Source organism: Mobula birostris, chromosome 21 (assembly GCF_030028105.1).
Source record: "Mobula birostris isolate sMobBir1 chromosome 21, sMobBir1.hap1, whole genome shotgun sequence".
In the NCBI taxonomy this organism is placed as follows: domain Eukaryota; kingdom Metazoa; phylum Chordata; class Chondrichthyes; order Myliobatiformes; family Myliobatidae; genus Mobula; species Mobula birostris.
In genome coordinates this window covers 66,752,179-66,775,438 of record NC_092390.1, presented here as the reverse complement: position 1 = coordinate 66,775,438, position 23,260 = coordinate 66,752,179, and the positions used below count along the sequence as shown (strand labels likewise).

The 23,260-nt window shown below is 43.2% G+C and overlaps 1 protein-coding gene across 2 annotated transcripts in view; it reads left to right on the top strand.

Moving 5' to 3' along the window:
• Positions 1-22,415, top strand: part of eif3s10 (eukaryotic translation initiation factor 3, subunit 10 (theta)) — a 66,477-nt gene extending 44,062 nt beyond the window's left edge. The window contains exons 12-22 of one of the 2 annotated variants that reach the window (XM_072239635.1): positions 4,493-4,840; positions 5,441-5,545; positions 13,321-13,434; positions 13,573-13,695; positions 13,865-14,018; positions 14,091-14,275; positions 15,050-15,147; positions 19,307-19,569; positions 19,692-19,830; positions 20,686-20,873; positions 21,535-22,415. In XM_072239635.1, the coding sequence (XP_072095736.1) occupies positions 4,493-4,840; positions 5,441-5,545; positions 13,321-13,434; positions 13,573-13,695; positions 13,865-14,018; positions 14,091-14,275; positions 15,050-15,147; positions 19,307-19,569; positions 19,692-19,830; positions 20,686-20,873; positions 21,535-21,734 (1,917 nt within the window). In that variant the 3' untranslated portion in view covers positions 21,735-22,415. Of the gene's footprint in view, positions 1-4,492; positions 4,841-5,440; positions 5,546-13,320; positions 13,435-13,572; positions 13,696-13,864; positions 14,019-14,090; positions 14,276-15,049; positions 15,148-19,306; positions 19,570-19,691; positions 19,831-20,685; positions 20,874-21,531 lie in introns of both variants that reach the window. The other variant, XM_072239634.1, reaches the window with a different exon arrangement.
• Positions 22,416-23,260: the final 845 nt, after the last annotated feature.

The following is a 23,260-nucleotide window of genomic DNA, read 5'->3' as shown; positions in this document are numbered from 1 at the left end:
AACATCGACTTCTCTAACTTCCGCTAATGCCCCTCCTCCCCCTCGTACCCCATCCGTTATTTATTTTTATACACACATTCTTTCTCTCACTCTCTTTTTTTCTCCCTCTGTCCCTCTGACTATACCCCTTGCCTATCCTCTGGGTTCTTCCCCCCCCCCCCCACCCCGTCTTTCTTCCCGGATCTCCTGTCCCATGATCCTCTCATATCCCTTTTGCTAATCACCTGTCCAGCTCTTGGCTCCATCCCTCCCCCTCCTGTCTTCTCCTATCATTTTGGATCTCCCCCTCCCCCTCCCACTTTCAAATCTCTTACTCACTCTTCCTTCAGTTAGTCCTGACGAAGGGTCTCAGCCTGAAACGTCGACTGTACCTCTTCCTAGAGATGCTGCCTGGCCTGCTGCGTTCACCAGCAACTTTGATGTGTGTTGCTCGAATTTCCAGCATCTGCAGAATTCCTGTTGTTTGAGTATCATTACATTAGGATGAAAAATCAAAAAGGGTAGCGAAAAAGTACTCAGTGTACTCTCAATCCACAAAGTATAAGGAATAAAGGGGGATGATTTTGATGCACTATTACAGATGGTCAGGTGTGATGTTGTGGCCATCACTGAATCATGGCTGAAGGGTGGTTATAGTGGGAGCTGAATGTCCAAGGTTACACTTTGTATCAGAGGCAGAGGAGGTGGTGTGGCTCTGCTGGTAAACAATGGCATCAAATCACTAGAAATCGGTGACATGGGATTGGAAGATGTTGAATCCTTGTGGGTTGAGTTAAGAAAGTGCAAGGGTAAAAGGACCCTGATGGCAGTTATATATAGGTCTCTCAACAGTAGCTGTGATGTGGACCACAGATTTCAATAAGAAATTTAAAAAAAAGGTGTGTCAAAAGGGCAATGTTATATCCATGGGAGATTTTAACTTGCAGGTTGATTGGGAAAATTAGGTTGGTAATGGATCTCAAGAGAGTGAATTTGTTAAAGGCTTATGAGGTGGCTTTTTAGAGCAGTTTGTTGTTGAGCCCACTAGGAGATCAGCTATACTGGATTAGGTGTTATGTAATGAATCAGAGGTGATCAGGGAGCTTAAGATGAAAGAACCCTTAGGGAACTGTGATCACAATATGATTGTGTTCAACTTGAAATTTGATAGAAAATAAAATCTGATGTAGTAGTATTTTAGTGGAGCAAAGGAAATTATAGTGGTATGAGAAAATAGTTAGCCAAAGTAAATTAGAAGGAGCTGCTGGCAGGGATGTCAGCAGAGCAGCAATGGTGTGAGTTTCTGGGAACAATGATGAAGGTGCAAGATATATGTATTCCAAAAATGAATACTCAGATGGCAAAATAGTTCAACTGTGGCTGACAAGGGAAGTCAAAACTAACGTAAAAACAAAAGAGAGGGCATACAACAAAGCAAAAATTAGTGGAAAGATAGAGGATTGGGAAGCTTTTTAAAAACCCACAGAGAGCAACAAAGAATCATTAGAATGGAAAAGATGAAATATGAAAGCAAGCTAGCAAATAATATCAAAGTTAAAGGCTTTTTCAATATGTTAAGAAAAAAGTGATGAGAGTGGATATAGGACCGCTAGAAAATGGGGCCAGAGAAATAATAACGGGGACAGTGAGATGGCAGATAAACTAAATGAGTATTTTGCATCAGTCTTAACTGCGGAAGACACTAGCAGTGTGCCAGATGTTGAAGGGTGTGAAGGAAGAGAAGTGGGTGCAGTCCCTGTTACAAGAGAGAAGGTGCTGAAAAAGCTGAAAGGCCAAAGGGTACACATGTCACCCGGACCAGATGAACTGCACCCGAGGGTTCTGAAAGAGTAGCAGTAGAGATTGTGGAGGCATTAGCAATGATCTTTCAAAAGTCATTAGACTCTAGCATGGTGCCAGAGGATTAGAAAATTGCAAATATCACTCTCCTCTCTAAGAAAGGAGGAAAGCCGCAGGAAGGAAATTATAGAAAAATTAGCCTGAGCTCAGTGGTTGGGAAGATGTTGGAGTCAATTATTAAGGATGAGGTTATGGACTACTTGGTGACACAGGACAAGATGGGACAAAGTCAACATGGTTTCAGGGAAAATCCTGACGAACGTATTGGAATTCTTTGAGGAGATTACAAGTAGGATAGATAAAGGGGATGCAGTGGATGTTGCATACTTGGACTTTGAGCAGGCCTTTGACAAGGTGCCACACATGAGGCTGTTTACCAAGTTAAGAATCCATGGTATTACAGGAAAATTACTAATATAGTTAGAGCATAAGCTGATTTATAGGAGGCAGTGAGTGGGAATAAAAGGATCCTTTTCTGGTTGGCTGCCATTAACTAGTGGTGTTCCGCAGGAGTTGGTGTTGGGACCACTTTATGCTGTATATCAATGATTTAGATCATGGAATAGATGGCTTTGTTGTCAGGTTTGCAGATGATACGAAGATTGGTTGGAGGGGCAGGTAGTGTTGAGAAAACAGGCTGCAGAGGGACTTGGACAGATCAGGAAAATGGACAAGAAAGTGGCAAATAAAATATGTTGGAAAATGCATTATGATGCATTTTGGTGGTAGGAATAAAATGTGCAGACTATAATCTAAACCGGGAGAAATTCCAAAAATCTGAGATGCAAAGTACCTGGGAGTCCTAGTGCAGAACACCCTGAAGGTTAACTTGCAAGTTGAGTCGTTGGTGAGGAAGGCAAATGCAATGTTAGCATTTATTTCAAGAGCTCTTGAATACAAGAGCAGGGGTGTGATGCTGAGTCTTTATAAAGCACTAGTGAGGTTGTACCCTGAGTATTGTGAACAGTTTTGGGCGACTCATCTAAGAAAAGATGTGCTGGCATTGGAGAGGGTCCAGAGGTGCTTCATAAGGATGTTCCCAGGAGTGAAAGGGTTATCATACGAGGAAAGTTTGATGGTTCTAGGTCTAGAAGGATGAGGGTGGATTTCATTGAAACCTTTCCAATGTTGAAAGGCCTAGACAGAGTAGATGTGGAAAGAATGTTTCTCATGGTGGGGGAGTCTAGGACAAGATGGAACAACCTCAGGATAGAGGGGCATCCATTGAAAGCTGATGTGGAGAAATTTCTTCAGCCAGAGGGTGGTGAATTTGTAGAATTTGTTCCCACAGGCATCTGTGGAGGCCAGGTTGTTGGGTGTATTTAAGGTAGAGATTGATAGGTACTTGATTGGACATGGCATCAAAGATTACCAGGAGAAGGTCAGGGAATGGGGTTGAGGAGTAGAAAAAGGATCGGCCATGATTGAATGGCAGAGCAGACTTGATGGGCAAAATAATCCTGCGCCTAGGTCTTGTGGTCTTATATAATAGTGAAAATTAGAGGTTTGAGAAGCTTTTAAAAGCCAACAGAAGGCAACTAAAAAAGTCATCAAGAAGATAAAGGTGCAATATGAAAATAAGCTAGCCAATAATAAAAAGGATACCTAGAGTTTCTTCAGATTCATAAAGTGTAAAAGAGAGATGAGAGTGGGTATTGTACCACTGGAAAACGATGCTGGAGAGGTAATAATGGGGGAGAATGAAATGGCTGACGAACTGACTGAATATTTTGCGCCAGTCTTCACTGGAAAACACTAGCAGTAGGGTTAAAGCTCCAGGTGTCAGTGTTCATGAAGTGTGTGAAGTTACCATAATTAGAGAGAAGGTTCTTGGGGAAACTGAATGAAGTGTCACCTGGACCAAATGGTGAACTGAAATTTAGAAGAATGCAGGGTTTTTTCCTTGAAACCTACTGAACGTTGAAAGGACTAGATGAGGTGGATATGGAGAGAATGTTTTCTTTGAGGATGTCCAGAACTAGAGGGCACATCCTCAATTTTGAGGGGTGACCCCTTAGGAATTTTTTTACCCAGAGAGTAGTGAATCTATGGAATGCTCTGCCGCAGACTGCTGTGGAGGCCAAATCCATGGGTATATTTAAAGTGGAAGTTGATGGTTTACTGAATGGTCAGGGCATCAAAAGTAACGACGAGAAGGCAGATGTAGGGGTTGAGTCGGATCTGGGATCAGCCACGATGGAATGGCAGAGCAGACTGAATGGGCTGAATGGCTTAATTCTGCTCCTACTCCTATGGTCTAGATTAGCCATGATGGAATAGTGGAGAAGACTCAGTGGGCCAAATGGCCTAATGTTGCTCCTATGTCTTGTGTCTTATCAAAAGTGAGATCATTTGGTCAAAAATCCTTTTAAATAACATGTTAGCTAGTTTTTTAGAGCTAAAGGCACAATTTGTATCAGAAATTGTGAGATGATCTGTCTACCACATTTCCTCCTCCCCCCCCACCAACCCTCCATGGCTCCTGGATGCTTAAACTGTGTCACCTCAAAATTATTCCACCTGAAATCCAGAAACTCCGCCTCGTCTGGAGTTTTGCCTTCTGTGCTCACATTAGGTATCAGGAGTTTATACTGTTCTGTGAACTTTAACATTGATAAATGTACCTTTTCTTGTTTGTGTTTCTTGCATTAAGAGTGAGAAGGAGGAACAGCACCAGCAGGCTGTCAGTGCTTACTTGAAGAATGCCAGGAAGGAACATCAGCGTATCCTTGCCCGTCGTCAAACTATCGAAGAGCGAAAGGAGCGCTTGGAAAGTCTGAATGTTCAGCGGGAGAAGGAAGAAATGGAACTGCGAGAAGCAGAGCTTCAGAAAGTTCGTAAAGCTGAAGAAGAACGTTTACGTCAAGAAGCTCAGGAGAGAGAGAAAGAGCGCCTCATGCAAGAACATGAAAACATCAAGCGGAAGCATGTACGGGAACGGTTGGAGCAAATCAAAAAAACTGAATTGGGTGCTAAGGCATTTAAAGATATTGACATTGAGGTGAGATGCTGCTCTACATGCTTACATTTTCCAATTATTTTACATATTGAGCACTCTGTAAATGCAACATTGGACTAAACTAGCCCAGGTGCATTTTACGACTTGTGTACCCTCCCATTTATCCTTGCTGATCTATACCCTCTTCGCCCTTGGTTATTTTGCTTCCCTGTGTAAGCATTCATAATTTTGCTTTGGCTATTTGTGGTGGTAATGATCCAAAGTGACTTTTGGTTTAACTCTAGCATTTGAGTAAGAATACTCAATGCTATACAAACCTTTAATATAAGAGTTGTGCTTATTGTCTGGCAACTTCAGGACATTCCAATCAATGAAGTACTTTGAGTTGTAATCTTTGTTTAAAATAAAATTCTTATTCCTTCCTTGTAGATTTTAAACTAATTTCCTTGCATTGCTATTCTTTGGGGAATAGGTTTGGGAATTTTTTTAAGGTAGTGGTCCAACTTTGATGTGAAGTTGTGTATTCATGACCTAACTTTCTCTGTACTCTGTTTGCAACTTGATGGTCATGTAAAATGTACTGTGCATGTGAGGCATTTTTTAATGTTTTGCTGCATGATGTATGATCACATTACTGCACAGGACCTTGAAGAATTGGATCCGGATTTCATAATGGCTAAGCAGGTTGAACAACTGGAGAAAGAAAAGAAGGAACTTCAAGAACGTCTGAAAAATCAGGAAAAAAAGGTAAGCGGACATAATTGTGGTAAAAGAAAATGATGATATTTACTTGAGACTTCATAACTGTGGAATGTGGCACTGATTTACATAGATTTCATTAAGGCCTTTGATAAGGTCCCACAAGGGAGACAAGTCCAAAAAGGTTGGAGCCTGTGGGATCTAGAGCAAGTTGGAAATTTGGATCCAAAAAATTGTTTGGCAATGGGGGAGAGTGATGCCTGAAACCAGTAGCCTTTTCAATTATGGGGGAGGGACAGGAGATGCTGGGTTTGTTTTTCCTGGAACAAGGGGTTAAGGGATACCCTCATGGAACTTCCATTTATCAGAGATGAATAAAAATAGAGGATTGTAGCGATGTGCTACACACAGAGCTAGAAATAATGATGCGCAGTCTGTAAGTTGCACTCGAGACTCGTTTATTCAAACTTTGTGGCACTGGCTTTTATGCAATTCTGTTCCCACCCTCCCCGGGCGGAAATGACGTCAGAGGTGCATTACAAAAGCCCTTTGCTGTGTGGGGGTTTCTCCCCTTTGGGGCTGGCCTTGCTGCCGACACGCGCGCCATTTTGTGAGCCGGTTCGCTTGTGTAGAAAGTGGGTCGCCACATTCCACCCCCCCCCCCCCCCCCCCCCCCCAGAACCGGCGATACATCCCCCAGTGTCCACAGTCTGGATCAGTCTCTGTTTGGGAGGTCTGCCTCTGCGCCGTGGTGCCTGAACCTCGACCGACTGTGCCAAGTCCACATGGGCCGGTTTGAGTCGGTCCACCATGAAAACCACCTCTTTCCCCCCCCAATGTCCAGAACGTACGTGGACCCGTTGTTCCTGATCACCTTAAACGGCCCCTTGTAGGGCCGCTGTTGCGGTGCCTGGTGTGTGCCTCTTCGTACAAGTACAAACTTACAGTTCTGTAGGTCTTTGGGTATGTAGGTCAGGATCTGTCTGTGCTGTGAAGTTGGTACGGGGGCCAGGTTGCCGAGCCTTTCGCGTAGTCTGTCCAGGACTGCTGCGGGTTCTTCCTCTTGCCCCCTTGAGGCTGGTATGAACTCTCCTGGGACGACCAGGGGTGCGCCATACACCAGCTCGGCCGACGAGGTGTGCAGATCCTCTTTGGGTGCCGTGCGGATTCTGAGCAGGACCCAGGGAAGCTCGTCCACCCAGTTAGGCCCCTCCAGGCGGGCCATGAGAGCCGACTTCAAGTGACGGTGGAAGCGTTCCACTAGTCTGTTCGACTGTGGGTGGTAGGCAGTTGTGTGGTGTAGCTGTGTTCCCAACAGGCTGGTGGTGAACTGGGCGCCTCTGTGAGAGGTAATGTGGGTTGGTATCCCGAAGCGTGCTACCCAGGTTGCAATCATTGCTCGGGCGCAGGAATCGGCGGTGGTGTCAGTGAGCAGGACCGCCTCTGTCCATCTTGGGAACCGGTCTACCATAGGAGGTACTGCGCTCCTCGCGACACTGGCAGGGGCCCCACGATATCCACACGAATGTGGTCGAACCTCCGACGGGTGGGTTCGAACTGCTGCGGCGGGGCTTTGGTGTGCCGCTGTTCCTTGGCTGTTTGGCACTGCGTGCATGTTTTGGCCCATTCGCTGACCTGTTTGCGAACTCTGTGCCACACGAACTTGCTGGAGACCATCTAGATGGTTGTCCTGATAGATGGGTGTGCCAAGCCATGTATGGAGTTAGAAACTTGCCGCCGCTAGGCTGCCGGGACGATGGGGCGAGGTTGGCCGGTAGCCATGTCACACATGCGGGTCCTCTCACCTGGGCCTACGAGGAAGTCTGGCAGCTGCAAACCCGAGACTGCGGTCCTGTAGCTGGGCATCTTGTCGTCTGTCTGCTGTGCCTGCGCCAGTGCCGCATAGCCCACCCCCTGGGACAAGGCCTGGATAGCTGTTCTGGAGAGTGCATACGCCACAACGTTGTCCTTTCCTGAGACATGCTGGATGTCGTCATGTACTCGGAGATGTAGGACAGATGTTGCTGCTGGCGGCCGACCAGGGATCGGACACCTTCGTGAACGCGAAGGTCAACGGTTTGTGGTCTGTGAATGCAGTAAACGGCCTGCCTTCTAAGAAGTACCTGAAATGCTGGATTGCCAGATATAGTGCCAACAGCTCCCGGTCGAAGGCACTGTACTTGAGTTCGGGTGGCCGTAGGTGTCTGCTGAAGAATGCCAGGGGTTGCCAGTGCCCCTTGATGAGTTGCTCCAGCACCCCACCAACTGCTGTGTTGGATGTGTCCACTGTGAGGGCAGTTGGAATGTCCTTTCTGGGCTCCACCAGCATCCCGGGATCTGCCAAGGCTTCCTTAGCTTTAACAAAAGGGGCCGCGGCCTCTTCGTCCCAAGTAATGTCCTTGCCTTTACCTGACATCAGGGTGGACAAAGGGTGCATGATAACGGGCTGCTGGGGGGAGGAAGCGTTGGTAGAAGTTCACCATACCAACGAGCTCCTGCAGGCCTTTGACTGTGTTGGGTCGGGCGAAGTGGTGGATCGCATCTACCTTGGCGGGCAGAGGTGTTCACCCGTCTGTGGTAATCCTGTGGCAAAGGAAGTCGATGGTGTTGAGTCCGAACTGGCATTTGGCTGGGTTGATTGTGAGGCCGAAATCACTCAGGCGGGAGTAGAGCTGGCGGAGGATGCTCCTGATGACTGCTGCTGGCTATGAGGATGTCGTCCAAATAGATGAATGCAAAGTCCAGGTCGCGTCCCACCACATCCATTAGCCGCTGGAACGTCTGCGGCATTCTTCAGGCCGAACGACGTTCGGAGGAATTCGAACATGCCGAACGGGGTGATGAGTGCTGTTTTGGGGATGTCTTCAGGGTGTACTGGGATTTGATGGTCTCCCCGGACGAGGTCTACTTTGGAAAAGATGCTTGCCCCGTGCAGGTTTGCTGCAAAATCCTGTATGTGCGGCACGGGGTAGCGGTCTGGAGTTGTAGCCTCGTTCAATCTGCAGTAGTTGCTGCATGGTCTCCAACCCCGGCTGCTTTGGGCACCATGTGCAGTGGGGAGGCCCATGGGCTGTCAGACTGCCGTACGATCCCCAATTCCTCCATCCTCTGGAACTCCTTCGCTAGGTGGAGCCTGTCCGGGGGGAGCCTTTGTGCACGGGCGTGGAGGGGTGGTCCCTGGGTTGGAATGTGGTGCTGTACTCCGTGTCTGGGCATGGCTGCCGTGAACTGCGGTGCCAGAACCAATGGAAAGTCCGCCAGGATTCTGGTGAATTCGTTGTCGGACAGTGTGATGGAGTCCAGGTGTGGGGCTGGCAACTTGGCTTCACCCAGGGAGAACGTCTGGAAAGTCTTGGCATGGACCAGTCTTTTCCCTTGCAAGTCGACCAGCAGGCTGTGAGCTTGCAAGAAGTCTGCTCCCAGGAGTGGTTGGGCCACGGCGGCCAATGTGAAGTCCCACGTGAACCGGCTGGCGCCAAAGTGCAGCTGTACTGTGCGGGTGCTGTAGGTCCGTATCGTGCTGCTGTTTGTGGCCCTCAGGGTGGGTCCCGGCTCCCTGTTGCGGGTGTCGTACCCTGTTAGGGGTAAGACGCTGATTTCCGCTCCGGTGTCAACCAAGAAGCGGTGTCCCGACTGTTTGTCCCAGACGTACAAGAGGCTGTCCTGGTGGCCAGCCGCTGTAGTCATTAGCGGCGGCTGGCCCTGGTATTTCCTGGGAACTTGCAGGGCGGGTGACAACGGTGGGCTTCTGTGCCCCATCGCTGGTGGTAGAAACACCACTGTTCATTGGCCTCCTCACTCCTGCCTCTGGGTTGTGTGCGCTCTGTTGCCAGGCCTGGTCTGGCTTGCTGTTGGGCACGTAGCTTGGTAATCTATCGACAGACACCCCGCTCTCCCGCTTGGCATTCCACAGCACGTCTGCCCGGGCCGCCACCTTCCGGGGGGGTCACTGAAATCTGTGTCGGCCAGAAGCAGATGCATGTCCTCGGGCAGTTGCTCTCGGAACGCCTGCTCAAACATGAGGCAGGGCTTGTCTTTCAGCCAGGGACAGCATCTTGTTCATAAATGCTGACAGCGGCCTGTCTCCCAAACCGTCCAGGTGCAGCAAGCGGGCACCTCGCTCACGCCTTGACAGGCCAAAGGTCACTATGAGCAGCGCTTTGAATGCTGCATATTTGCCGTCTTCCGGGGGTGACTGTATGAAATCCTCAACCTGGGCGGCTGTCTCCTGGTCAAGGGAACTCACCACGTAATAGTAACATGTGGAATCAGAAGATATCTGCCGAATCTGGAACTGGGCTTCTGCTTGGTCAAACCAGAAAGTTGGCAGTTTTAGTGAAACTGCATGTACAGATGAAGAGTTGATCATCTTTGGTCCAAATCCCGTTTGGACTGTCGGGGTCACCAATATAGCGATGTGCTACACACAGAGCTAGAAATAGCAACACACAGTCTGTACATTGCATTGGAGACTCGTTTATTCAAACTTCGCGGCACTGTCTTTTATGCAGTTCCGTCCCTGCCCTCTCCGGGTGGAAATGACGTCAGAGGTGCATTACAAAAGTCTCTTCCCGCCTGCGGGCTTTCTCCCCTTGCTGGTGAAGAAGATGGCCCAGTGCCATTTTGGGGTTGGCCTCTCTGCCGATGCGCGCGCCATTTTGTGAGCCGGTTCCCCTGCGTAGAAAGTGGGTCACCACAGGATACAGATTTAGCTAAGGTATAAGAGATTGTGGGGATTTGCAGAAGATCATTCTTACCTGGAAAGTAAACATCATAGATGAAAGTACTCTGCCTTTTGGCCTTTGAATGATCAATACTCCTTGAAGAAGGAATGAGATTATAAATCTATATAATGACATGTAAAGAGAAATTCACTTGGCAATGGTGAGAAAGTCTTGCATTGTGCCATGAGAATGAAAAAGTATGAATTTGTGTATTGGAGATATTAACTAAAACCTGACTCTGCTTAATAATTTTAATAGATTAAAAACTGAAAACTACAAGAAGTCATAGATAAACATCTCCCATTTGTAGTCTATTAGAAATGTTAAACGTGAAAGTGGATTGGGAAAACTAGGCCAGTACTGGACCTAGAGAGAGAATTTGTAGAATGTCAAAGGGATGGCTTTTTAGAACAGCTTGTTGTTGAGCCCACTAGGGGATTGGGTATTCTGCAATGATCCGGAGGTGATTAGAGCTTACGGTTAAAGATCCCTTAAGGATCACAGTATGTTCAAGTTCACTTTGAAATTTGAGAGGGAGAAGCTAAATTCCAATGTGTCGGTATTTTAGTGGAATAAAGGAAATTACAGTGGCATACAAGGGGAACTGGCCATAGTTGTCTGGAAAGGGACACAAGCAGGAAGGACAGCAGAGCATCAATAGCTGGAGCTCTCTGAAAAATGAGTGAAGTACAAGACAGATATATTCCAAATAAGATGAAATTTTCAAATGGAAGGACATTACCGTGGCTGACATGTGAAGTCAGAGCCAAAGTAAAAGCAAAAGAGAGGACATACAGGAAGCAAAGGTAGAGGGAAGATAGAGGATTGGGAAGCTTTTAAAAACTTGCAGAAGGAAACTAAGAAGGTCATTAGGAAGGAAAAGATGAATTATGAAAGGAAGTTAGCGACTAATATCAAAGAAAATGCTAAAAGCTTTTTCAAGTATATAAAACATAGAAACATAGAGAAACTACAGCACAATACAGGTCCTTCGGCCCACAATGCTGTGCCGAATGTGTACGTACTTTAGCAATTGCCTACGGTTACCCATAGCCCTCTATTTTTCTAAGCTCCATGTACCTATCCAGGAGTCTCTTAAAAGACCCTATCGTATCCACCTCCAGCATCGTCACCGGCAGCCCATTCCACGCACTCACCACTCTCTGAGTTTTTAAAAAAAGGACACAACTAAACCCTCACATCTCCTCTGTACCTACTTCCAAGCACCTTAAAACTGTGCCCTCTCGTGTTAGCCATTTCAGCCCTGGGAAAAAGCCTCTGACTATCCAGACGATCAATAAAGGGTAAAAGATTGTTGAGGGTAGTTATAGGACCAATAGAAAATGACGCTGGAGATATTGTAATGAATGACGTAAAGATGGCAGAGGAAGTGAATGCATATTTTTGCATCAGTCTTCACAGTGGAAGACATCTGCAGTATACCGGACATTCAAGAGTATCAGGGGAGTGAAGTATGTGCAGTTAAAATTACAACTGAGAATGTGCTCAGGAAGCTTAATGGTTTGAGGGTGGATAGATCTCCTGGACCTGATGGAATGCACCCTTGGGTTCTGAAGGAAGTAGCTGGAGAGATTGCAGAGGCATTAATAATGATCTTCCAAAAATCGATAGATTCTGGCCTTATACTGGATGACTGGAAAATTGCAAATGTTACTCCGCTATTTAAGAAGGGTGAGAGGCAGCAGAAAGGAAACTATAGACCTGTTAGCCTGACATCAGTGGTTAGGAAGTTGTTGGAATTGATTGTTGGGAATGAGATTCCGGAGTACCTGGAGGCACATGCCAAAGCCAGCATGGTTTCTTGAAAAGAAAATCCTGCCTGACGAACCTACTTCAATTTTTGAGGTAATTACAAACAGGGTAGACAAAGGAGATGCAGTAGATGTGTGGATTTTCAGAAGGCCTTTGTCAAGGTGCCGCACATGAGGCTGCTTAGCAAGATAGGAGCCCATGGAATTACAGGGGAGTTACTAGAATGGCTGGAACATTGGCTGGTCGGCAGAAAACAGAGAGTGGGAATAAAGGGATTCTATTCTGGCTGGCTGCCGGTTACCAGTGGAGTACCACAGGGGTTGGTGTTGGGACCGCTGTTTTTTTACGATGTATGTCAATGATTTGGACTATGGGATTAATGGATTTGTGGCTAAATTTGCTGATGATACAAAGATAGGTGGAGGAGCGGGTAGTGTTGAGGAAACAGAGGCTGTAGAGAGACCTAGATAGTTTAGGGGAATGTGCAAAGAAGTGGCAAATGAAATACAGTGTTGGCAAGTGTATAGTCATGCACTTTGGTGGAAGAAATAAACAGGCAGACTATTATTTATATGGGGAGAGAATTCAAAATGCAGAGATGCAAAGGGACTTGGGAGTCCTTGTGCAGAATATCCTAAAGGTTAACTTCCAGGTTGAATGGGTTGTGAAGAAGGCGAATGCAACGTTGGCATTCCTTTCTAGAGGTAGAGAATATAAGAGCAGGGATGTGATGTTGAGGCTCTATAAGCCACTCATGAGACCACACGGAGTATTATGTGCAGGTTTGGGCTCCTTATTTTAGAAAGGATGTACTGAGATCGGACAAGGTTCAGAGAAGACTCGTGAGGATGATTCCAGCAATGAAAGGCTTATTTATGAGGAATATCTGGCAGCTCTAGAGATGCGGAGTAATTACTTTAGTCAGAGGATGGAAATCTGGAATTTGTTGCCATGAATGGCTGTGGAGGCCAAGTCATTGGGTGCATTTAAGGCAGTGATAGTTTCTTGATTAGCCAGGGCATCAAAGGGTATGATGAGAAGGCAGGGGAGTGGGGATGACTGGAAGAATTGGATTTGCCCATGATTGAATGGTGGAGCAGACTTGATGGGTCGAATGGCTTCTGCTCCTATATCTTATGGTCTTATCTGCCCAAGGTGATTATGAGGAACTTGGTTAAATTTATCTAAATAGCTACTAGAATTTTAAATTTATGATGTAATATATGTTAATTTCCTGTAATTTGGGGAGCACATGATTTAAAATTGTTGATTGTATTTGAAAATTGCTGGTACATGCTTCAGTTTAGTTTGTTTTTGTTTGTACAGATTGATTTTTATGAAAGAGCTAAAAGATTAGAAGAAATACCTTTGCTCAAGAAGTCTTTTGAGGAACAGCGAATAAAAGACATGGAATTGTGGGAACTTCAAGAGGAAGAAAGGGTGGGTAATATAATTTTAAAACACTTCAATTATTATTTCACCAGTGAATTTTGTTCATGTTGTAATTTAGAGTCCAGTGAGATTGAAGTGACTAAAGTGCATTTGTACATAGTTGAAGTATAAAGTTCTTATTTACAGATCACCAATATGAAAGTAGAGCGTGAGAAGGCACTGGAGCACAAGAATCGAATGTCAAGAATGTTAGATGATCGAGAATTGTTCCTGGCCAAGCTCATGGCTTCACGCCGCACTGTGTATGAGGTCTGTTATTTTTTCATGTTGCAATTTCACGTTGGTAGATATTTAACATCTTTGTAGAGTTGGTGTTTTCTGTATGCAACTTTTCAGCAATGAACTGATCAAATTATTACTCTGAGACTGGTTTATAGATTTTATTTCCTTATTTTGTGTTTTGCTTTTCCCGGAAAAGGAAAAACTGAAGAATTTCCAGGAGAAGCTTAATGAGGAACGGCACCTGCGCTTAGAGGAACGCAAGCGACAACGTAAGGAGGAAAGACGCAGGATTTATTATATAGAAAAAGCAGAAGAAGCTCAGAGGCTGGAAGAGGAAAAGCTTAAAAAAGGTTTGAATTTATATCATACGAGTCAAACATATTATGGTAAAGCATGAATTCTAATTGAGTTTCTTGATGTAGAACGAGAAGAAAGGGAACGTACTGAGCGTGAGAAACGGGAAGCAGAAGAGCGAGAATACCAGGAAAAACTAAGAAAGTTGGAAGAAACTGAAAGGAAACGCCGCCAGAGAGAGATGGAAATTGAAGAACGAGAACGTCGTAAAGAAGAAGAAAGAAAACTTGCTGACGATCAGCTTAGGAGAAAGGTAGTGGCTCCAATTTAAAATCTTTATTTGTTCGCTGTTATCTTTCAGAAATTGAGAACAGATTGTTGCTACTTGTGCTATAGCAACAGAAGATGAAACTCCTAAGAGCTCAAAACGTGTGATATCTATTTTCTTGTTAATCAAGATTGTACATGTCTCTTGGGTTCTAATGGGAACAGTCTGTATTTATCCATTTGAATGGAATCAAACTTGACAATCGCATATGCAAGCCTCAGATTTGCAGTCATGAAACATTTCAGATGGAGATTTCCAAAAATTTAGTGTGGAATCACATGTCAGATCTGTTAGGATTATATCATTGGTGAATCTGAAGGTTGGGGTGGGGGAGTGCATGGAGGAAGAGCATGTTGCTTAGACTGTCAAAGCATGTTGGAGTGTTTTGATGAAAAGAAATTTGCCATCTATGCGAAGGCACTTAAGGTTGCTGTTTGGCTGACTTGGGGAATTGTTTGTGCTAATTAGAAAGATTTAAGGTTCAATATACGAATTAATAACCCTTGATTATTGTTAAAACTTTCACATTTTTGCAGTAGTTAAAAACTTCGCTCCATTGGTTTTTAAATCAACTTGGAGATTATAAACCTCAATTTTAAGCTTCTTAGTGGAAAGCTGGTTAATTTTGAACTGTCAATGTTACGATAGGATTCTGCTCAAGAATGATTAGAATTGAAATTAATGAATTTCAAAGAAAATATCTTTATTTTGAAAGGAAACTGCAATTCATCAATAATGACAGTTACATACTCTTATCAGGATTTACATCGCTGGAGTGACAGAGATGGTGAACGAGATAGCTGGAGAGATACCCGTGCAGAGAGAGACTCTGAGTGGAGACGTGGTGGAACTGATGCGTATGTAGTTCTATTAAAATTGTGATTTGTAACCGAGGTATCAAATTGCATATCATTGAAAAAGTCCTCAAAGTGTTTAGCTGTGTGTGTGTTCTTTAAAATATTATCCAATTAATCATCTTCTGTGGCCAATTACATTTTGTCTTTAAAGTATTACCCTTGACTTTTTAAGTAACTTAAAAAATTTTCCTTGTGACTTTTTTAGGCATTGAATTACAAATGTAATCTGTTGAAATACCTTTAAAAGTTGAAGTTCAACTACCTGCTTTTTCCCAGACTGTTTAATTATGTGTTGTTACTGACAATATGAGAAGAATGTGCAAGGTTTTTTGAGATTAGTCCTGCATTACATCCATATTTACAACCAGTCTCCATGTCTTATAATTGAAGACCAGCAAACTCCAGATGCTAGGAATCTGAAATAAAAACAAAATGCTGGGGGTATTAAAGTAGTCAGGCAAGACCTGTAAAGAGGGAAGCAGTTAATATATCAGGTCAATGACATTTTAGTTCTGTTTCTCCCAGTAAATTTCCCTTGACCTGTGGAATTGTTCAGCATTTTTCCTGTTTTTTTTTTGCCTGATTTATTTACCTTAAGATACAATAATCCACTGATCTCAGCTTTGTGAGTATAACATTTGTAGCCCTCTATGTAGACAGCTCCACTTCTGAGTTCTAAATCACCGATCTCTTGTCCTACTGCTCTGTCCCATTTTTATAGATGGAATAATAAGCAGCCACTCGGCGTCTACTGTGTCGGTTCCTCAAAGATCTTAATGTTTGAATTCTTCTAAATAGCAATGAGTACACACTCAATTCGTCATCTTTTCCTATTTGGAATCAATTTAATGGATCTGTTTGTAAGCTACATGACAACTGTTACCTTCTCTGGGTAGAGAGACCATGACTACAAGTAGTATTGTATATGAGAGACTGCCAAAGTTCTGTGCAATTTCAGTAAGGCTTCTTTAGTTTTGTATCCCAATCTCCTTGCAAGCAGTAGCCTGATGCTTTGATTTTAGTATTTTATCTATATTTATAGATAGTAGCACAGAAACAGGATCACTGGCACACCATGTTTATGACCAGTAATACTAATCCTGTCATTCTCTCATTTCTGTCAACTCCCTTGGGTCAAGATTGAACTAGAACTGTGAAATGGTGTTAATCACTATGCAAAATGTGTGTATATTTTGTATTAAATAAACAAGTACACCATCATCTCTGATTGTTAAGGCCTTCCTATCAATTCCATCAATATCTCTCATCAAAAATTTGTCTCAATTCCCTTTATTTTGATTGGAGGTGATTGGAGAGATTGAGGTGAAGGAACCCTTAGGAGGCAGTGATCATAACATGATTGAGTTCACTGTGAAATTAGAAAAAGAGAAGCCGAAATCTGATGTGTCGGTATTTCAGTGGAGTAAAGGAAATTACAGTGGCATGAGAGAGGAACTGGCCAAAGTTGACTGGAAAGAGACACTGGTGGGAAAGACAGCAGAGCAGCAGTGGCTGGAGTTTATGCGAGAAATGAGGAATGTGCAAGGCAGGTATATTCCAAAAAAGAAGAAATTTTCGAGTGGAAAAAGGATGCAACCGTGGTTGACAAGAAAAGTCAAAGCCAAAGTTAAAGCAAAAGAGAGGGCATACAAGGAAGCAAAAATTAGTGGGAAGATAGAGGATTGGGAAGTTTTTAAAACCTTACAAAAGGAAACCAAGAAGGTCATTAAGAGAGAAAAGATTAACTATGAAAGGAAGCTAGCAAGTAATATCGAAGAGGATACTAAAAGCTTTTTCAAGTATATAAAGAGTAAAAGACAGGTGAGAGTAGATATGGGACCGATAGAAAATGATGCTGGAGAAATTGTAATGGGAGATGAGGAGATGGCAGAGGAACTGAACAAGTATTTTGCCTCAGTCTTCACTGAGGAAGACAACAGTATACCAGACACTCAAGGGTGGCAGGGAAGAGAAGTGTGCACCGTCACAGTTACAACAGAGAAAGTACTCAGGAACCTGAATAGGCTAAAGGTAGATAAATCTCCTGGACCAGATGGAATGCACCCTCGTGTTCTGAAGGAAGTAGCTGTGGAGATTGCGGAGGCATTAGCGATGATCTTTCAAAAGTCGATAGATTCTGGCATGGCTCCGGAGGACTGGAAGATTGCAAATGTCACTCTGCTATTTAAGAAGGGGGCAAGGAAGCAAAAAGGAAATTATAGATCTGTTAGCTTGACATCGGTGGTTGGGAAGTTGTTGGAGTTGACTGTCAAGGATGAGGTTACTGAGTGCCTGGAGGCATATGACAAGATAGGCAGAACTCAGCATGGATTCCTTAAAGGAAAATCCTGCCTGACAAACCTTTTTACAATTTTTTGAGGAAATTACCAGTAGGCTAGACAAGGGAGATGCAGTGGATGTTGTATATTTGGATTTTCAGAAGGCCTTTGACAAGGTGCCACACATGAGGCTACTTAACAAGATAAGAGCCCATGGAATTACGGGAAAGTTACATATGTGGATAGAGTGTTGGCTGATTGGCAGGAAACAGAGTGGGAATAAAGGGATCCTATTCTGGTTGGCTGCCGGTTACCAGTGGTGTTCCGCAGGGATCAGTGTTGGGGCCGCTTCTTTTTACAATATACATCAACGATTTAGATTATGGAATAGATGGCTTTGTGGCTAAGTTTGCTGACGATACGAAGATAGGTGGAGGGGCCGGTAGTGCTGAGGAAACGGAGAGTCTGCAGAGAGACTTGGATAGATTGGAAGAATGGGCAGAGAAGTGGCAAATGAAGTACAATGTTGGAAAGTGTATGGTTATGCACTTTGGCAGAAAAAATATACGGGCAGACTATTATTTAAATGGGGAAAGAATTCAAAGTTCTGAGATGCAATGGGACGGGAGTCCTCATACAGGATACCCTTAAAGTTAATCTCCAGGTTGAGTCAGTAGTGAAGAAGGCGAATGCAATGTTGGCATTCATTTCTAGAGGAATAGAGTATAGGAGCAGGGATGTGACGTTGAGGCTCTATAAGGCGCAGGTGAGACCTCACTTGGAGTACTGTGGGCAGTTTTGGTCTCCTTATTTAAGAAAGGATGTGCTGACGTTGGAGAGGGTACAGAGAAGATTCACTAGAATGATTCCGGGAATGAGAGAGTTAACATATGAGGAACCTTTGTCCGCTCTTGGACTGTATTCCTTGGAGTTTAGAAGAACGAGGGGAGACCTCATAGAAACATTTCGAATGTTAAAAGACATGGACAGAGTGGATGGGGCAAAGTTGTTTCCCATGATGGGGGAGTCTAGTATGAGAGGGCATGACTAAAGGATTGAAGGGCGCCTTTCAGAACAGAAATGCGAAGAAATTTTTTTAGTTAGAGGGTGGTGAATCTATGGAATTTGTTGCCACGGGCAGCAGTGGAGGCCAAGTCATTGGGTGTATTTAAGGCAGAGATTGATAGGTATCTGAGTAGCCAGGGCATCAAAGGTTATGGTGAGAAGGCGGGGGAGTGGGACTAAATAGGAGAAAATGGATCAGCTCATGATAAAATGGCGGAGCACACTCGGTGGGCCGAATGGCCTACTTCTGCTCCTTTGTCTTATGGTCTTTATTTTAAGAATCCAGCTTCTCATATTTCAGTGCAACTGAATTTTCCATCCTTGATACCTAGTAATTTTCTAGTCCTTTCAAGATCTTGCATCCTAAAAGAGTGTACCCTGAATTGGATGCTGTATTTTGAATATTTTACCGAGTCAATTTATGGAGTCGATCCGTTGACTTCTAAAAGTTTGCCAATATTGTCTTGGTTTCACACCTACTTACGAAGCTACATAACTCTAAGCTTCAACTGTATGTCCTACTATTTTCAAAATACAGGTATTATGCAGTTGATATTATTGGATTTCAGAATTGTACCATTTGGTGTACTTTGCACCTCATTCTTTCACATGTATGAATTTACTCTTGACATCCCATTTCAGAGTTCTTTTCCCCTCCGGAAGGTCTCTACTCTCATTCTTGCTGTTGGTTCCATTAAAAAGTTTTCTCTCCACACTGTTTCAAATATTGCATTTTACAGATGGGTAAAATTGTGAAATCTGCCTTGTCTTCAATTCCCCCCCTCCCCCCCCCCCCCCCACCACCACACACTTAGAGAATGGCGCCGAGGAGAAAGCCGAGCTTTTGAAGATGAAAGGCCTGCATTCCGTCGGGGAGAGGACAGAATCCGACGAGATGATGATAAGGAACCACTGTTCAGGAGAGGCGATGACGATCGGAGTATGTTGTTTAGAAGAAGTGATGATGACCGGGGATCTTGGAGGGATGATGACAGACCACCTCGCCGAGATGATGACAGGGGCCCTCGGCGTGCAGACGATTCAAGACCCGGCCCATGGAGACCACTTGAGAGACCTGGTACAAAATATTTTGTTAGTTCTGGATTTAACTTCACTGAGGCATTTGTGGTTTATATTAATTCCATCCATATAATGTATAATTTACCTGAAAGAAAATATAATTTTCTTTTTGAATTTGAGGTGGTGGATGGAGAGAGAGAGAAAAAGCACGTGAAGAAAGTTGGGCCCCACCTAGAGACATCAGGTCTTCGGAAGATAACCGGGATAGAGAGCGTGACTTGGATCAGGATCGAGATCAGGATCGACGTCCGACATTTAGGTTTGTAGCTTGTGGATTAATAACAATCTTCCTTCATCTTATTAGACAATCTGCTAACTGAAGTTACTTTAAATGTATTATGATAGATTGGTTTATGTTTAAGTATTGAGAGCATGTTTATTTGTTTTTTTTTCATAAATAATTGTTGAGGTGGATCTTTGCCAGGCAATTGAATATTGCAATTACTTTGGTGTACGCCCCAATTTTCATTTCATATTATCATTACATATTTGAAGAGTTTTTAGTGAAATGTTCAGCTGTACATTTTTAAACAAAGTGGTTCTTTTCTTCATCCATGCCATTTTGTTTTTCCCAGTGTTAGAATCCAGATGAACATCCTCTGGTACTGTGGCTAAATAGCTGTTAACATGTGAACTGTGAGATCAAATCCAGCAGGTTGTTGTGTGTAGGCAGGAAAGCCGGGTGCTGTTTACCAGCATCAACAGAAGTATGGTCCACTTGGGATCCAAAAAGGCAAGCGGCTCAGACTTCTCTCACTGTTGGCTTAACTCTTAAGTATAAGGCCAATTACTACTGACCTCACTGTGGTTACATAACTCTACACAGGTAAGATGTTAACTCCACAAAGAGTCAAATATCTGAATAGCTCAACATATTGCTTAAACGTGGTGGTCTTGCAGAATTGATCAACCAGTTTTGCATCCATTGGTACAGAATTTACTTATTAGCTGAAAGAAAAATGATTTCTTCTGGGACCATGTTAGGTATTTGAATGGAGGTAAACGGGAAATCAAAACATTGATATAGGGACAAATATTTTGAACTACACATACATAAGTAACCATTCTCACTATATTAATGTTACAAATGAACATAATAGATTTTGCTATACAGAGACAGGGATGAAGGCCCTTGGAGACGTGGTGGCTCTGAAGAGATTGGTAATTGGAGAAATTCTCCTCGGCGTGATGACTGGGATGGTGACCGAGATCGTAGAGACTTCCGTGAACGCCGAGACATAAGGGATCGTAAAATCGAGCCAGAGCGTCGTGCTCCACCTGTTAGGGGCGATCGAGAAGAGGGTAAAAGAGCAGAATAATATTAATGCTTAATTATTGCTTAATGCTTAAACTTAATGCTCTATTCATTAGAATAGGGTTAACCAGCTTTATCCCCACAGCGATTTGCGTAAGTTGTGTTTTTTAACGCTCTGCTAATATCTTTAAAATCTGTATAAATCTTGTGCATAAGTGTTCAATGTTCATTTTAATCTCTTTTGTAGCATATTGTGAGGCAATTCTGGTTTGGAGTTTGTAGTTGGAATGGTGAAGAATGCAAGCAAATGGTATATGACACCATTTATTCATCATGATGACCTGACTGGACATGATGTTTCTGCACCTTTCACATTGCAATCTGTTGTTAGCCCTGAGCTTTACTTAAATTTGGAAATGTACCAAAAGAAAAGGCAAGATAGTTGCCACAGTGGCTTCTAGTTGCAAAGTTTGTGAATCAGATTGTGCTGTGAAATATTATGATTCTAGCCCATAAAAGTAAAGATGGAATAAGTGCCAACACTCAGGCTTGAGGATGAATAGTCACATGAGTCTTAACAAATTCAGATTAAGTGCTCTCCTGCTGCATGTCAAATATTAATTTGTTGTGATTTCCTTCTTGATTCAAAGTAAAATGATTCTTGAATTCTCAGTCAATGATACTTACCTAGATTTTTATTTTCAGTAGGTGCCTGGCGACGTGGTGGTGAGGATCGAAGAGCTGAAAACCAGGATGACAGGGAGATAAAGGGTACACCCAGCAAAGGTCTGTCACATAAGGACAGTGACCAAGAAAAATCAGCCTGGCGAGCTGACAAGGAGAAAGAGACACCTCGTCGTATCAAAAATGAAATTGATGAAGAAGGCTGGACTACAGTACGCCGCTAAAAGTACATCAGTGTCCTGTTTACAGGCTGAATCCTTTTCAATCTGAATTATAGTAACTTTATGGCTTAATCTTTTTGAAGCTAACAATTAAATTGACATTTGTTAAACTGTACGCATGTATCTATTTTAGTACAGCCAACTTAATACAAGCCGATCATGCAACTACAATGATAGAAGCCTGCAAAGTGAAACACCTGTTGCATGTCAAAGCATTTCCTTTACTAAGTCAGCCTATCAGTTGACAACAAGGGCAGTAAGGGAATACAATTAGCATCCAGTGCAGCTGTCATGTGAAAGGACAATGCCTTCCTATTACTTGTCAGCTTGTCACTTGGTAACATTATGGTAAATGAACAGCACTGGCATTCTATGTATGCAGCTGTAATATGAAAGAAAAATGCACATCAAACCTGAATCTCAATTTTTATCAACTGATTTGGATAAAGTAGCCTCGCTGTATTACATAGGTGTGATTTAAGGCTTTTAATATACAACTATTTGTTGCCAGTATGTCAGCTGTCATACTGTAGACTGTGTGAACATATTTTTAAAATGTCACATTATTTAAATCTTGCAGTTCAGAGAAATTTTGCTCAGGTTTGCTTTATTTTTCATTTGGATGATTAAATTGATTCAGATCTAGTTTTGTTCCCATCTTTCAAATAAAGGTTTTCCCCATCAGATTTGTTCTAGTAATTGTGTTGCAGACTATTACACTGCAGTCTGTTCAAGGAGGGAAAAAGATCAAATAAAATAACTTGTGCATAGTGCCTGTTTTTATTCATTTGAATAGAGTCCTAAATGTTGTAGGGTAAAGTTTATGAAGCATTAATTTTGTTTCCTCTGTGGATTTGGAGCTGAGTGTCTAAGTGATAATTTGTAATTTAAGCACTAAGGCAGATTTGAACAGTTGAGGAAAATAATTGAAAATTTCTTTACCATCAGTAGCAGTAGACTCTTCATCAGAAAAGTCAAGATTAAAAACCTATATAAGGGTGCTAGCTAAATTAGCTTGCTGTGTACTATTTGACAGCTATTACAATTTTTTTTTTGAAGAGATGCTAATTTGAAATGTTTGTCAGTTTTATTATTTGGACCTGCAGCTAATGTACACAAACTTGTTGCTAGTCTTTTTGTCGAAGAGTATGGTAATGCTGTGTCACACAACCCACCATTACCTTGTTAACATAAGCAACTTGGAAACTGGATTGCTGAACTTGACAAGTAAGAGTCCCGTAATTGGTTGGCTTGCTTTTGCATATTATCACAATATCTGATGTCTTGGAAGTATTTTTTTTCTCTCCAGTTTAGGAAATTGGCTTGCCTTTTGCTAATAACATAGTGTTCCAGTTGCTGAAGTATAGCAGAGAACAACTTTGGTTGGACTAAAATGAATTATCTTCCACTTTGTCTGGTTTGAGTTTATCCCCAGACCTCAACTATGCTGTCTGAGAAATTATAAGATTAACCTGGCAGAAGTAAAGGAAGTGGAATATAAGAAGTTTGTTTAAGTGATTCTTGAGCCA